The sequence below is a fragment of the Myxine glutinosa genome, chromosome 4, assembly GCF_964187855.1.
Source record: "Myxine glutinosa chromosome 4, kmMyxGlut1.1, whole genome shotgun sequence".
NCBI classification, from domain to species: Eukaryota; Metazoa; Chordata; class Myxini; order Myxiniformes; family Myxinidae; genus Myxine; species Myxine glutinosa.
The window spans coordinates 123,346,377-123,363,845 of NC_136264.1; the positions used below are offsets into that span (position 1 = coordinate 123,346,377).

General features: G+C 40.6%; 1 protein-coding gene across 4 annotated transcripts in view; it reads right to left on the bottom strand.

Moving 5' to 3' along the window:
* LOC137425950 (inositol 1,4,5-trisphosphate-gated calcium channel ITPR1-like) overlaps positions 1–17,469 on the bottom strand; it is a 465,322-nt gene that overhangs the window by 292,436 nt on the left and 155,417 nt on the right. For all 4 annotated transcript variants that reach the window (XM_078776380.1, XM_078776381.1, XM_078776379.1 and 1 more), the window contains one exon: positions 9,873–10,060. In XM_078776380.1, the coding sequence (XP_078632506.1) occupies positions 9,873–10,060 (188 nt within the window). The remainder of the gene's footprint in view (positions 1–9,872; positions 10,061–17,469) is intronic.

The window sequence follows — 17,469 nt, forward strand, 5'->3', positions numbered from 1 at the left end:
TTTGGCAGACATTCTGAGTGACGATTCAGAATGTCCCATTTCATGATCAATGTTAAAGATGCAAGCTTTTCTGTGTGATTTGCATGAGGACCTTTTGTTCAAAATCAAATATCTACGATTATTGCATGACAAATGATGGGAATTTAATGAACAGGCAAAAAATTGCATACATAATTTGTGAAATCGGAGAGATACGATGTTGTTCTTGTAAATTCCTGCATGTTTTATGTGCCTTGAAGGAACAGGTGGATTCAACAATGCAGGTCCAGGCTCAGGAAAACAGATTTGGTTGGTACATATATTTTTTATTGAAAGGTGAAAAGTATATAGATATAATGAATTTGGGAAAAATAAAACATTTAGATATGAAAGATTTGTCTGCCATTAAGCTTCAAAATATAAAAATTGATCTGCTTGGTGTTAATTTAAGGGCTGTTCCGATTTATCTTTGTTGAGCACCAAAATCTGTCTATCAAATTTTGTCCATGTCCATCACCAAGCTTTTGAGACATGCTTCACGTTTAATGAAAGACAATAATTAAGCGCTTTGTGGAAAGGCAATGGCAAACCACCCAATGTCGTACACGATATTTTCAGCACGATCGTGGATTTGAGAATGCAAGTAACTTCTAACTTTGCCTGTCCTGTGTGCAAAATGTCGGACAGTGTTGAACAAATTAATACAGTTAAGATTATTATGGTGTTAAAAAAAAAAAAAAAAAAAAAAAAAATCCCAAACTCATAATGACAGGGTTGATGGATTGAAGCAGTGTGTGTTTCATGAACCAATGGTGTTGTTCGTTGTTAATGGAACAGCTCGCGACGAGTGTTTGTGAGTAACAACCACCCTCTGGTCGAGGCTCATAGAAAAAGTGATACTTATTGATGTAGCACGCTTACAATAGATATTAATGGCGAGGGTTGTGGTTGATTCGATTTTGCAAAATGAACGTTCTTTGAACAAGTTAAATGGTAAAATAATGAAAAAGTATATAATTGTTTACTCTCTGAAACTGGGTATAGTATAGAACTCTGGGTATAGTTCTCAAATCACTCTGGGTTGTGACTTGAAGAATGAATTGGAGTTGTGACAAGGTATAGACAGATGGGAGGTTGCGATGCTGGTACTGTGGATTATACGAGACAAAGTACAGACAAATTTTGTTTCACTTCTAAAAAAAATTTGGACAAAAGTGGGTGTAAGGATGTAAGGATGTGAGGTAAAATTGAGTTATGGAATTAATTGCTTTCAACAATGCAAAGGGTGACAAGATATGGGATTGTAATGGGATTTTAATGGGACAAATATAAAAAAGATATTTGTTTTTGTCAAGGAAAAGTGACAATTAGCTGAGGAGTCACCGAGGCCAAACTTTAACCTTTGACGGCAGAGAAATTGTGTTCTGACAGCAAAATACTTCCAAATAATATTTATGGCTGGATTGCTTCAAGAGAAATGACATACTATTTATTTTAATATAAAATTGCTATGAGATGAAAATTATATTTTCGGTGTTGGTGTGACAGTAATTACCTAGAAAAATATATCTGAAGACTTACGGACATAATGAGGCAAAATATGGCAGAATAGTGGTTGAATGCTTGTTGATTTAAAATTTCAAAGTCAAGTTTTTACACCTTCAAGACTTCATAGCTACACTTACTTTCGGAGAGTCATATAGGAATCTTGGACAAATGGAAGTTGAAAGAAATAAGAAATGGGGATCACATGATTTCACTCGTATCCAATGGGACTTTATAATATTAATCTTTCTGTGTCACTAATAAGGCACAGAACATAAAGAAAAATTGTTTTTTAAAGGAATATAGTACTGATGAAATCTCCATGTTTTTCCACATGTAGTTTTGCTGAAAAACCGATGAAGAAATGGAAAATTTGAGGTATTAAAGTTACGGAACTCAAAATATCTAGGTTTGGATGTGCAGTCATTAAAAATTGAGTCATTCATTGTTTTGATGATAATCCTAATATTTTGATAAATATTTGATAATAATCCTAATAATTTTAATCCTAGGAATAATATTGCTCATAGTTTGTCTGAAGGCTTTGATAAATACTTGTCTAAAGCAAACAGTGACTTCTAAGATGACAGAAGTGTGGGGTATTTGGCATCGCCAGGCTAGCTTATTGGTTTAGGAATGTTTAGAGGTCATTACAATATGATAAATTACTTGTGTGATCATTTGTGAAATTTCATGAACAGATATGTGAAATGGATCTAATGTGAGTGTGTATGAGAAAATTTGTTGCAGGATTCGTGGAATGTTCAAGGTCGGACATGATCGTTGGAGAACTTACACTAAATTTGGGAAAAAGAAGTGACTTTCCATAAAATTCTCACAAAAGATTTCATAGGAAGGAAGAGAATAAATTTGAATTGGAAATTGTGGAAAATTAAAATTAAAAGACCCTGTATTGGACTAACACGTGTGTTTAGGGGGGGCATCATGGGGAATAGAACTGAAAGACAATTTTCGGAGCAATTGATTTTCCAGTTAATGGGAACGCTATGAAAGTCGCATGAAATTTAATGATAACTTGACTCTCACATGGAAGTCATAGGATGAAGCTGAAGGGAAAGGTGTATGCTGCATGTGTGAGGGTGTGTGTGTGTGTGCAAAGAAGGCTGGAAAGGGTGGAAATGCGAATGATTCGGTGGATGTGCGGAGTATCGTTGAGAGAGAGGAAGACAAATGATGAATTGCGAAAGATGATGGAAATCGAGCCTGTGATTTATGCTGTAAAGAGGAACAGGTTGAGATGGTTTGATCATGCATTTAGGAAGGATAAAAATGACTGGTTGAGAAGAGTGATGGAAATGAATGTAGATTGAAGTAGAGGACGGACGGGGAAGACCAAGAAAGACTTGACTAAAGATGGTGGAAGAAGAAATGTGGGCAAAGGGGGTTAACAAGGAGAGATGCAGAAAATAGGGCAAAATGGAAAAGATTGTCATGGGGACTGCAAGGCTAACCCCCACGCTAGCAGGGAAAATGGCCTTAAAATACATGTTGTTGTTGTTATCTGGCATGTGAAAATATCTGCTATTAATCTTGGGGTAAAATTTTGGGGAGAATTGACCAAGGAAGGAAAAAGGGAGCTGGAAATGTTAATAATGATAGACCAGATGGGAAAACACTGAATAATATATTGTGGGACAAAAACGTTGGTCTAAATGTTAACATTGTGTGTGGTTCTGAAAATTAATAGGGGAATATTGATGAGCACACTTTAAAAAATGACACCTACCCTGATATGGGAAAATAATAGCACAGAAAATTGGCAAAATGGATAAGGACTATGTATTATTATGATTTTGTGTAAGTACGAAAGGTTTGTGGTCACAAATTTCAAAGGAAATGGAAGTTATATCTTTGGAAAATTTTCAAAATTTGTAAGGGATCTTGCATGAGTCCAGCAAAACAATTTTTCAGTTTAATAGTAGTTGAATTTTGTAAAAAAAATATACAGACATATGTGGGTACAGACATATATTAGGGGTAAATTGACAATTTTCTGATTGGAGTAAAATATGAACATATATATGGTTCAATTGACATGGGCATTGAGGAAGTTCGGAGTGGAGGAATGGTTGATCAGAGTAGTGATGGCAATGTACAAAAGAGCGCGCACAGCTGTAAGGACGAAGGACGGGAACAGTGGTGAGTTTGAGGTGAAGGTGGGAGTGCATCAGGGGTCGGTACTAAGTCCACTACTATTTGTAGCTGTGATGGAGGTGCTGGCTCAGAACGTAAAGGAGGGTTGACCGTGGGAATTGTTGTATGCAGATGATCTGGTGTTGATTGCGGAAAGTATGGATGGACTGAAGGAAAAGATGAACACGTGGAAGGAATGTATGGAGACAAAAGGTCTGAAGGTGAATATTGGAAAGACGAAGGTGATGGCAAGTGGTAAAGCATGTGGTGAGGTGGAAAGAACTGGGAAGTGGCCCTGTGCTGTGTGTAGGAAGGGTGTCGGAGTGAACTCCATTCAGTGTACAATGTGCGCTGAGTGGGTTCATCAAAAATGTAGTGGTCTGAGAGGGTCATTAACCAGTGTGGCAGCTACATTCAAATATAAGGTGTGCACAGAGGGAGCTGCAGATGGAGGAAATGTTGAGTTGGATCTTGGAGACGGCGTGAAGCTGGAAGGTGTGAAAACATTTTGCTACCTCGGAGACATGCTGAATGGAGAAGGTGGATCAGACTCGGCAACGGTTGCTCGAGTGAGATGTGCATGGAAGAAGTTTCGGGAATTGAGTGGCGTGCTGATGATGAAGGGAGTGTCGTTGAAGCTGAAGGGAAAGGTGTATGCTGCATGTATGAGAAGTGTTATGATTTATGGGAGCGAGACATGGGTAATGAACGTAGAGCAGCAACGAAGGTTGGAAAGGGTGGAAATGCGAATGGTTCGACGGATGTGTGGAGTATCGTTGAGAGAGAGGAAGACAAATGATGAATTGCGAAAGATGATGGGAATAGAGCCTGTGATTGATGCTGTGAAGAGGAACAGGTTGAGATGGTTTGGTCATGTGTTGAGGAAGGATGAAAGTGACTGGTTGAGAAGAGTGATGGAAATGAATGTAGAAGGACGTAGAGGACGGGGAAGACCGAGAAAGACTTGGCTAAAGATGGTGGAAGAAGAAATGCGGGCAAGGGGGTTAACAAGGAGAGATGCAGAAAATAGGGCAAAATGGAGAAGATTGTCATGGGGACCGCAAGGCTAACCCCCGCTCTAGCAGGGAAAATGGCCTTTAAAATGCATGTTGTTGTTGTTGTTGTATATATGGTTCAATGTAACCACAGTATAAAATAATATACAGATTTGGGACATTTTGTAAACTTTTTGAATAGTGAGAAAAGTCATAAAATTCATTTTATTTAGTGAATGTCAAGTTAATGGAAGTGTTTTGTTTGATTAAATTTGTTCAATTTGTGTTCAAATGATCAATGTTTATCACAAGCCATGATAAATTAATGGAATTAATGCTCCAAATTAATGGAATGAAATGTAAATCTTGAACCAGATGGAAAACTGGCCTCACTGAAGGAAGAGTGGAATTATGTGATATTTATATTATTTTTAATGAATGTTGTTGATGTTTTATAAGGTGGATGAAAAGGGAAGGAAACGGTGCCCTGGGGGCATGCACCTGTTACATATACATGCACCTGTTCTATAGCTACTATCTGTCCTTTGAATGAACTGTTACGGATGAGAAGTACAATGATATTGCAATCATTGTTGAAATGTCACAAATTTATTTTTCGGATTGTAGGTTATTTGAGGTTTAATGGGATTAATGTGTATGTTAGGAACATTTTGAAAAGAAATATGGATATATGGCATTACTAAAAGAAACCAAGCAATTGAGAGTTCTTGGGTTAATGGGATATAAATAAATGCATCTACAAGTTGATGGATTATAAAAAATATTTTTAGTTCTGGATGATACTAAAACGATGAACAATGGTGACAATATACAAAGAATGTGACTTGTTATTTTTTGGGAAAACATGTCGTTTAAATAATTGGCTAAGTTTTTTAAAATGAAGATGTTTTACAGAACTCTTATGATTATTTATATGAATAACGGACTATTCCATGGCGAGAGAAAATGGTTGATATTAATAAAAAAGGAGAGGAGGAAAATACAGATCTTGGCAACAGATTTGTAAAATGATGAATGTGAAAGAAAATTGTTAAGGATGGGAAAATTAAGGCCCATTGTATTATTATTATTTGTTTATTTGTTATAAAATAAAGAAAAAAGGAGAGGTAATGATGATTTCAAGGAATTATGTGCTGAAAGTAATGTGAATCATGTAATTATGCGTTTCAGACATTTTTTATTTTGTTGGAAGATTGATACGAAGGAGATCTGTGATAATTATGATAAGAACACATAATGGTTAATTTTGGATTCTTGCTTTGATTTGCAAAAAGATTTGCTAATGCTTGGTTGAGCACCTGTGAATTACACGAGACATTTTGGAAGTAAAATATGAAAGTAAGGTTGAAGAAAGAAGACGAATTATTTTAAAATTACAGTAAGATTGATTTCCTTCTCACCTTCTGTTGAGAGGACCACATGATTGTGCAAATGTGATGAAATACATGATATTTGAGATTTCTGGGTGATTGAATTTTGGGTATTTTTGTGAGGAAAAAGGGAAATATAATTTTGAAGATTTATTGAATACATTCATATGCACTTTGGTTATGCTGGAAACATGTACACCCCTGATTTAATATGTTTTGTTCGGGTGTTACACATGAAATATAATCTTTCAAATGTTCTCGGGGAACTTGTGAACCAATGTAAATTGTTATAAGGTTGGACATAATCCGGATATTGATTACATTGTCAGTTATAATGTGTTAATTCTATGTTTTAAAAATGATTTGCTTGATCCAGTGTATGGGAAACAGGCTCTGGGGTGGTTAAATGTAAGAGGATGTAGAGCCGTCTAAATAGGAGATGGGGCTGGGTCGCTACTTATTCCCCAGTATGGGACAATTACATTAGGACAGGAGTTGATAAGATTGGCATCTAGCATAGAACGGCTTGCCAATGAAACTGCTGAAGTTGAAATGGAAGTAAATGCTGAAATGGTAGCAATGAGAACCATTGTTATGCAAAATAGAATGGCTTTAGATATGTTGCTTTCTGAAAAAGGCGGAACTTGTGCCATCATTGGCTCAGAATGCTGTACCTATATTCCAGACAACTCTGAATGTATTACTGATTTGACAAAAAAAATCAAGAACGAAGGGGCAAAATTGCATAATTACTTTAAAGACACATGGGGAATCACATCTTGGCTAGTCAGTACCTTTGGAGGCTTGGGTGCTTCTATACTGAAATTCATTTGCACCGTTCTTATTGTGATTTTGATTGTATTGTGCCTTATCAAATGCATACCGGCACTAGTTACGAAAAGCTTCACTGCTAAATTATTTGCAACTACATCTCCCAAACCTCCAAGTTGCAATGAGACTTTCCAAGAGATGTGCATGATTGATCTGTATTGATTCCATTTGATGTTACACTCTCATACTTCCCCTCACTATTTAGATGGTTCCTGACATGGAAACCGAAAGTACAATTGGACGAACTGCTATCACAAATAAGGGATACTGCCAGACGATGGGCTAAGCAAATGGCCTACGTTGGAGACCTTTATTCACCTGTTAAAAAAATCTGCCCGGGCTACAAGAAGGTATGTCCGTGGAGAACCACTGGACAGGGATCCTCAGGTGAATTTGGGAAAATTTTACCTGAGGACCGAAAGGGGAAAAAGGGAACAGGAATTATTTGTGAAAGCAGGGTTAAAATTCTGAATGATTGTTCCTCAAAACAGGGTCAACCTGTGACTGAGATGACTAAATTGAACACTTCTATGTTGTGGTCCTGGATACAGGACCAGAGGAGTGATTGTGGAAGTGTAAATTTATGAAGCAAGCAACTTTTATGAGCCTCAACCCTGCATTCCTAGTCTGCAGGTGTTTTTTTACGTTATCTCTGACACTCTGCCCAGAATCAGTTGCTCGAGAAAAAGTAAAATAAGGCAATGGCAGATCGCATATTGCCATGGCAAAATCATTTCTCTAACTGAAGGGAATATGTATTACATATGGGATGTTCTTTTCAAATAATATGTCTCATTGAAGTTCCATGAGTAAGATATTGGTTTTCTTAGTATGTCTGACAGCTGACCACAATATCTGAGTAAATTAGTATTCAGAACTGTCCATTGTTGGTGGAAGCTAATTACTATTTGGTGCTTGCTTAGCAAGGGGCCTGACAAACAAGCTTTCGTTGTGACTGTGAATGATCTACTTAGAACAATGCAAATACTTGGTAATTATTGCAGAGTTAAAACAATGGAAGAAGATAATCCTCCCTGCGCTGAAAAGATATATCCACTTCACTGAGAATGACCTTCAGATGTTTTGAAGGGATTAGAGAGACAGGGCTCCAGGTGTTTTGCAGGAGACAATGGAAAAGCAGAAAGAGTTTGGGATGCAAACCTACTCACAGCGGGAGGCAACCTCATCCTCGACACCTACTCCCTCCCACCCAAACTTTGCCCAACCAATCCTATTGCTCTCCTCCCCTATCTTCGCTCCTCCCCCCCTCCACTTGTCCCCTCCCACCCAAACTTTGCCCAACCAATCCTACTGCTCTCCTCCCCTCTCTTCACTCCTCCCCCCTCCTCTTGCTCCTCCCACTTGAAATGTTTTAAAAATCAGAACGAATGACCAAATAACCAGGATTAGCACTGGGTCTGTAGGATGTTGGTTTGCTGTACTTATGATTCTGTATGTTCATACTGTATGTTAACTGTATTCTATGCATGCTACTGTATCCTTATGATTCTGTATTTTCATACTGTATGTTAACTGTATTCTATGCATGCTACTGTATCCTTATGATTCTGTATGTTTGCACTGTATGTTAACTGTACTCTATGCATGCTGGTGTTTGGTATGATATTTCCTTGCGCATCCCTACTGTACCAGGATTTTCACCCTGGACTTTGATCTAGAGATTTGTTGTAAATCTTCCTTGTGTGTTTTTGTGAATTGTATCTTGCTCTCCTTGGTTTAATAAGGGTCATTGTTTTCCTTGCTGTGTATTTTTGAAGACAGAAAGTGTTGTCCTCCTCGGGAATTAAATTTGTGACTCTTCTGACAAGTTGATGGACATTGAATTTCTTGGTTCATATATTACATACTACTGTAGGGAAAATATCCCCGACAGTAACCTTTACCAGGAGAGTTATGTCATCATCATTATCATCATCATCATCATCATCATCATCATCATCATCATCATCGTCGTCATCGTCGTCGTCGTCATCGTCGTCGTCGTCGTCGTCATCATCACATGATGGCTTTGGTAGTAGTGGGGCAACTTGGCATAACAATTGTGCATTTTGTGAGGAAAGCACCAAATTTGGCACACTAGTAGACTATTATATTATGAAAAGATCTGGATATTGGGCCATCTCAGATTCAGAGATTTGATTTTTGCAAGATTTTGATTCGATTGGGATCGAAGAGAACACTTCTTCATCTTCTGTACAGTGAAGTTGCCAGCCCTGAATTCTCTGGCTACATCTGGCTGCTTCATTGGGAGTGCAACCATGTCCCTCAGGCGAACAGGGACCCACCTGGCATAGTGTGTGTGGTCTAACGCATGGAACCATGGGACCAGTTCCGTCAGGGCATCAAGGTACATCGTGAATGAAGCCTGCCGCAGAGAACGCACGTAGACCAGTACCAACATCTCTAGTTCCAGCACAGTTGCCCAGTACTGAAAGTTGGGAATGTCTTCTCCTCTCTGGTGACACCAGTCTTCCAACTCAGGCAGGTCTTCTGCATCATCAGCATATGTCATACAGTGGCGTTCATACGCACGATGTTGCAGGATGTGCAGTGCCGCTGCAGTGATTTGATGAGCTCTTCTTGTGCGGGTGACGTGGGCAGCTCGCAGGAAGGAGTCGGCCGTCCCTGGCATTGCAATCTCAGCTTGCAAATCTGCAAAATCTGCAAATCTTGCAAAAATCAAATCTCTGAATCTGAGATGGCCCAATATCCAGATCTTTTCATAATATGATAGTCTACTAGTGTGCCAAATTTCGTGCTTTCCTCACAAAATGCACAATTGTTATGCTATATTTAGCTTAGCTGCCGGACTATAGTTATTGATGAGGCCCAGCTGGCTGTTTCTGTGCACTTTTCACTTCCTTAATTAAGTACCCCAAAGGAAAATATTCGGCGTCAAAAAAAATACCACCTTATCTAAAATAAGGCTCGGCTGGCTTGATGAGTGCAGTCAGACCTGTAGGATGTCCAGGATCTTGAGTTTTGTATCCATCACCAATAAATCTTTCTCCTGACTGCCAGTTGGTGCTGAGGGCTCGTGGTCTGGAGCAGGAGCAGCAAGACCACCAAGGAAACCCCCACTACGAAGAACCACGTGGCTCATGAGCTCTCCCACGCCATGGATAGAGCGCATCACTTGACTACCTGCCAAGATAAATCACACACATTCTGGTCACCCATACTTGTCTCATCTGACTTCTATAAGTCTATGATTCAATCTCCTGAAATATTTATTTAATGCATTTTGAATTCCACATGGTCAGAGGGCTGACATGATATCCTAGAATCTAGATGGATGCACACTCACCTTTGAGTTGTCTAGCTTGGGTTTGAATATTAATGACTCAGCAAAAAAACTGTCACCCTGGTGATACTTGCATTAATCGCATGCAATCCAATGCATTAATCGCATGCAATCCAATGCATTAATCGCGTGCAATCCAATGCATTAATCGCATGCAATCCAATGCATTAATCGCATGCAATCCAATGCATTAATCGCATGCAATCCAATGCATTAATCGCATGCAATCCAATGCATTAATCGCATGCAATCCAATGCATTAATCGCATGCAATCCAATGCATTAATCGCATGCAAATCAATGCATTAATCACATGCATTAATCACATGCAATTCAATGCATTAATCGCATGCAATCCAATGCATTAATCGCATGCAATCCAATGCATTAATCGCATGCAATCCAATGCATTAATCGCATGCAAACCAATGCATTCATCTGTCCACCAGACGGATGTTAAGCCGGATGACCCGTTGATTACCACTGGTTGTTGGTGGATATATTATATAACTCCAGGTGTTGGGAATTGCTGCTCGAATCACCTCTAGTTGAACACAAGGACTGACTAGCACATTCGTGAAATACTTGGGCCCAAAACATTCCCTGACTGAACTAACAAGGAGGTGGGAATAATTGGGGCTGTTAAAGAAGTATTAGTAGTTGATCAATAAGTTTTCTTAAGCCTGGGGTTGGCTTAACGGTTAAGGTGGCTGCCTTAAAATCTTAGGGTCTTGAGTTTGAGCCCATGTTGTGCTGTTAAATAACACCAGGTGGGTTGATTCAGCCTGTCATCCTTCCGAGGTGGCAAAATGACTACCAGCTTACTGCTTACAGGGGGCACCTCATCAGGGGCACTGTATCAGCAGCACAGGCACACTCCCAGCAATGATGCAACCAGTAGCAGCCAAATGCGGCGTACAAAATAATAATACGTTTTCTTGCATAGTATGTGTTTATAAACCGCATCATTTGTCTCTCCCTCAATTATTATTATTTTAAAACCTGTCATGCGACTAACATTTGATGTGGCTTATGGATACTCTTAAATGAAGAATTTGCATGTTTGATCTTCATTGAAAGAGCTTGTGGTGATATGGACTTTAGAGCCAGGAAACTGTTTTCACTATGGTATGTGTCATTCTTTTTATGGCACAATTATGGGGACCACAAATGACCAACATTGCCAAATTAAGGGAAGATTAAGCCATTTGAAGTTTATCGAAGAGTGCTAGCATGTATAAACGTCCTTTTGTTTTTAGGTCATCTCATCTAAATTCCCGAAGAGATGACATAAAATGGGTCGTGATGTCCGGATGTCTGTCCATTTACTTTTTGCTATTTTTGCTACTCCTCCCTTATCACGCGGCTGATTGTTCTGAAACTTGACACATAACAAGACAGTATCCCACACAATCGCTTGGGCCTCACTTTTTCGATTTCGGATCATGGGGCTACGGGGGGGGGGGGGGGGGGTTGGAAGGGAGGGCGTTACCCCAAAAACTTCAGATCCATACTCGTCCTTTACTTACCAACCAATTACTCTGAAACCTAATACAGCCCTTGTACTCGATGTTCCGCAGGATTGCTCGATCTTCGTTTTTTCGATTCCGTATTTTTCAAATTCGGATCATGGGGGAGCCCAGGGGAGGTGGGGGGGGGGGGGTTTACCCCATAAAACTTTGGATCCCTACTCATCCCTTACTTACCAACCAATTGCTCTGAACCCCTACACAGTCCTCCTCGATCAAGAGAGATGACTATCAGCCCACTCTGGGCTATTTATTTTTCATGATATGTTGCTGGATCTTTAATCATCCAAAGGAGAATTCCAATGGAAGAAATGGCTGAATTAAAGTTCAACTTATTTTCACTTATGAGATTTACCACTTAATCGACCTACTTTCAAGACAATAAAAAAGCCAGGGTCTTATTTGGAGATCTCCAAATTGCTTTTTCAGTCAAGTCGCGCATTGAACATATCTGGCCAGAGGATTTCTCCAAATAAAATTTTCATGCATGCAAATTTAACCTCAAGGTTTATTAATTTTCCTCCACTGGAAAGTACGGAAAACGTATGTGGGAACCAAATGAAGTCAAAACGAAGTCCCACGTCCCTGTTGGCATAGTAGATGTCATGACATTATTCAGGTATGATGCTTTGAAATCACAGCTATACTTGGTTGGGTTGAGGCTTATATTTTCATAACTACCACAAACATACACCTCATGTTTTCTTTAGTTACCGTCGAAGCATTGACATGAACTTGCAGGAACCATAATTACTGTACATCATCATGGTAACAAACCAAGATAAAATGACAGCGGTTACATCCACTTAGTGCACCATCATGGCCACCAAACATTATACAAAGATTGGAAAACAAAAACAATTTTGCCCGAGAGCTCTAAGAGCAAACCCCAAGCATGGTGCAAAACCGCAATAATGGTACAATATCTCTATACCTTATTTGGTCGCAGAGTCATGCAATTTTGGTGAACCAAGAAGTAGCTGAGGGCTGTCTTACAGCATCTGGATTTGTGGTACATTAGTGGGCAGCGAATTCGCCTCAAACATTATTTCAGGAATTTCTAACTCTTAATAGACATGATTAAATTTATTTTAAGAACTCACGCTATTTATTGTCCCCCCGTCGCACCGCAGAGCGAAAGGGGGACTATGGTTTTCCCCTCCGTCCGTGCGTCCGTGCGTGCGTGCGTAAGCGAAGGACCGCATTCGAATTTGGTGTGTGGGTGCAACCCACGTCCAAATCCAAGATGGCCGCCGCCATGTACGTCTGACGCCATGTATGTCTGAACCTTGTGAGCGGAATATCTTGAAAAATAAGCGAAGTACCAACTTCTAATCTGGTGTGTGGGTGTATCTAGGCATAAGGAAGAACGCTATTGAAAATTGGGTCGCCACGTCAAAATGCAAAATGGCCGGCACCATATATATGTCTGAACCTTGTGAGCGAAATATCTTGAAAAATAAACGAACTACTAACTTCGAATCTGGTGTGTGGGTGTATCTACGCATAAGGAAGAACGCTATTGAAAATTGGGTCGCCACGTCAAAATCCAAGATGGCCGCCTTGCGTCTTCCAATTTGTCAACTTGCATCACTTCACCGACGGGGGACCTAGGCGTAACGCTTGTTCGGTTTACTCTCCATGAAATGGAGAGTAACCTATTATTACTGCTAGAGTTTTTCTTATTATTCTTCCGCCCTATTTTACACCTCCGAAAACTTCATAATTAATGTTCTCAGCAACCGCTGGTCGGATTGAGAGGAAATTTTCATCAAATGATCGTCTTGGCTCCTAGAATTTTTTAATGCTAATTATGACGTCATAGGTCACGTGGTATGGGCGCCATCTTGTAAAACACATTCAACTTTGCCCCTCTGTATCTCCGAAACGGATCAATGGAAAAATTTGAGGAATGGCTCATTCTAAAGAACTCTTCAATGGGAACAAAAGACTTGTGTATCGAGTATATTAAAAATGCTAACGTTGAGGTTAGAATTCGTCAAACAAAAAATTTTCTCCCCCGAAAATGGGATTTTTTTCCCAAATGCTTAGTTAAAAAAACTCAGAATGCAAAAAATGTCGAAGTCATACGTCACATGGTTCGGCCGCCATCTTGTTTTTCATGAAAAAACACAAAAACCCCTTTTTCTCCGCAACGGCTGAACGGATCGAGCCCAACCTTGGCATGCATATTCGCATACCCATGCCGAACAAAAAAGTCAGTGAGCACGACGTCATCTGACACATGGTTTCAGAGTTATGACGTTTTAAAGCTCAAACTAGAAATAGTATCACCTCCATAATTTGTGGAGATATCGAGTGGAAACTTTACACAAATGTTCCTCATGGGGGGATGTTTCAATGTTACTTGAGACGTTTTGATAAGTCACATGGTTTGGCCGCAATAAATAATGGAAGTTAAATTTTAAAAAGCTTGTAACTCTTGAACCACTGCATGGATCAACTTGAATTTTTAAAGCAATGTAGCTCTCATCAATCAGAAGAAGTGTGCAACATTTCAAAATGATTGGATGTACGGTCTCGAAGCTATAAGTCTTTATTGTTGAAAGAAGAAGAAACACACCGTTTTGTCCTTCCAGAACATGATCATGATAACGCGATCTCCCACGGTCATTTGAACCTCAAATAAAATTCCAATTGAGGATTTGTCAATAGGTGAGGCATATTAACAAATGAATGAAACAGATTTGTTCAAATTCTGACTTTTTTTAAATCGATCGCATTTCACCCAAAGTTTGAGGTACCTACTAAAGAAGAATAACGCACCCTTTTGTCCTTCCAGGACGTGGTCACGATAACGCGATCTCCCGCGGTCATTTGAACCTCAAATAAAATTCCAATTGCAGATTTCTCAATAGATGAGGTCTATTAACAGGCGAATGAAACAGATTTGCTCAAATTCTGACTTTTTAAAAAATGATCGCATTCGACATAAAGTTGTGAGCAACTAAAGAAGAAGAAGAATCGTTTAGCTTCTCAGATAAAATAAATAATTATGTCTCTGCAATTTCAGGTTAATTTTCTTTTTAAAATGGCTTTTTCTGCAATCAGTGCATGGATTGACGTGTGTGTGTGTGTGTGTGTGTGTGTGTGTGTGTGTGTGTGTGTGTGTGTGTGTGTGTGTGTGTGTGTGTGTGTGTGTGTGTGTGTGTGGGAGGGGTTTGGTGTGTGCGTGTGTGTGTGTGTTAGGGGTGGGGGGTGGGGGTATGTGTGCGTGTGTGTGTGTGGGTGGGTGTGCGTGTGGTGGGGGGGGAGGGTGTGTGTGTGTGTGTGTGTGGGGGGGGGGGGGTCTGGGGATGTGTGTATGTGTGTGTGTGTGTGTTTGTGTGTGTATGCATGTGGGGATGTTTGCGTGTGTGTGTGTGTGGATGTGTGGATGTGCATGTGTGTGGATGTGGGGATGTGCGTGTGTGGGGATGTGCGTGTGTGGGGAGGGGGGGGGTGGATATGGGTGTATGTTGGGGGGGGGGGGGTTGGGGTGTGTGTGTGGATGAGGGGGGGTTGGATGTGTGTGTGTGTGTGTATGTGTGGAGGGGTGTGTGTGTGTGTGTGTGTGTGTGTGTATGTATGGAGGGGTGTGCGTGTGGGGGGATGGGGAATGTGTGTGTGTGTGGATGTGCGTGTGTGTGGATGTCTGTGTGTGTGTGTGTGTGTGTGTGTGTGTGTGTGTGTGCGTGCGTGTGGGGGGGGGGGGTTGGGGTGTGCATATGGAGGGGGGGCAGATGTGTTTGTGTGTGGAGGTGGGGTGTGTGTGTGTGTGTGTGTGTGGTGGGGGGAGGGTGTGTGTGGGGGGGTGGGGGGTCTGGGGATGTGTGTAAGTGTGTGTATGTGTGTTTGTGTGTGTATGCACGTGGGGATGTGTTCGTGTGTGTGTGTGGATGTGGATGTGTGTGTGTGTGTGTGTGTGGGGGGGGGGGGGTGGATATGTGTGTATGTGGGGGGTGGGGGGTTGGGGTGTGTGTGTGGAGGAGGGGGGGTTGGATGTGTGTGTGTGTATGTGTGGAGGGTGTGTGTGTGTGTGTGTATGTGTGGAGGGGTGTGCATGTGGGGGGAGGGGGATGTGTGTGTGTGTGTGTGTGTGTGTGTGTGTGGATGTGTGGATGTGCGGATGTGCGTGTGTGTGGATGTCTGTGTGTGTGTGTGTGGGGTGGTGGGGGGGGGGGGGATGTCTGTGGGGGGGAGGTGGGGTTGTTTGCGTGTAGGTGTGTGGGGGGTGGATGTGTGTGGATGTGGGGGGGGGGGTGCGTGTGGAGGAGGGGCGGTTGAATGTGCATTTGTGTGTGTGTGTGTGTGTGTGTGTGCATGCGTGCGTGCGTATAAAAGAGAGATAGAATTGTGAGGAACAGAAATGACAAAACGAGATGTGTGTGCGTGTGTGTGTGTGTGTGTGTGTGTTGGGGGTGGGGTGTGTGTGTGTGTGTTGGGGGCGGGGTGTGTGTGTGTGTGTGTAGGGGGGGATGTGTGTGTGTGTGGGGGGGAGGGATGTGTGCGTGTAGGCGGGGGGGGAGGGGGGGTGGTGTGTGTGTGTTTGGAGGGGTGTGCGTTTGGGGGGAGGGGTGTGGGTGGGGGTAAGGGGGATGTGTGTGTGTGTGTGTGTGTGTTGGGATTGTATCCAAGGGGGTTGTGTCAAAGCATGTCCAATGAAAGTGGGGTTGTATCAAAAGTGGGTGCGAGTAAACCGGTCATCACTGCCAGCAGTTTTAAAGTGGCAGTTCTAGTTTATATTAATTTATGTACATTTATTTTATTTTAAAACCACTTGGTAATTTAAAATTTATTTTAAGTATCCCTTGCATGTGGTTGAGGATGCATTGCACAGTCAAATTTGATGAGACAAAATGGCGGATTTTGGTGAAAAGCCAAAGAAAGACCAAAGTAAAAGAGCTGGGCCAAGGTGGTAAGCAGATATCAAACAAAAAGAAGAAATAAGTGACCTTGAACAAAACGTCCATTTACAGTGGAGACTGTTTTAAAGCTGCGATAATATTTGTACCCTCGTGGCCACGTGCAGTTTAATGGGAATATAAAACACGTGGCCAAATACAATTGCAATTAATGCCCAGTGGCTAAATATAGAATTCAATTTACTCTGCACAAATTTACAAGATTGTGTGTCCGGCGCATTAAATCTATTAATTTTTTCAAAAATGTAACCCATTTCATCCGAATTACGTATACGGCAGGCCACCACACCTGCGCTTCAACACGTCATTACCGCTAGTATGAAGCTGGTGTTTCTGTGGTCATTTGATATTGAGATATATATATATATATATATATATATATATATATATATATATATATATATATATATATATACACATACATATATAAGTATATATACATATATAAGTATATCATATATATATATATTTCAATTAGAAGTATATTATATAATAATAATATATAATATTGTTGTGGATATGAGAATGTTTTTTTTATTTTATTGTTGTGGTAAAATGTTGTTGTAAAAGGTTGTTGTAAAATATCACCCCTCCTCCCTCCGTTTGTGGTTGTATAAAGGTCAAAGGGCGTTCCCGTAGTTAGTCCATAAAACATACATGCAGGACACGATATATCTTTTTTTTGACAGTTATATCCTTATTATGTGTATTAGTGTAAGGCTGTGTCTTCCATTAATTGAAATACTCCATTGCACCAGTGAAAGAGATAGATTCCCTTCATTCCCACTCCCAACA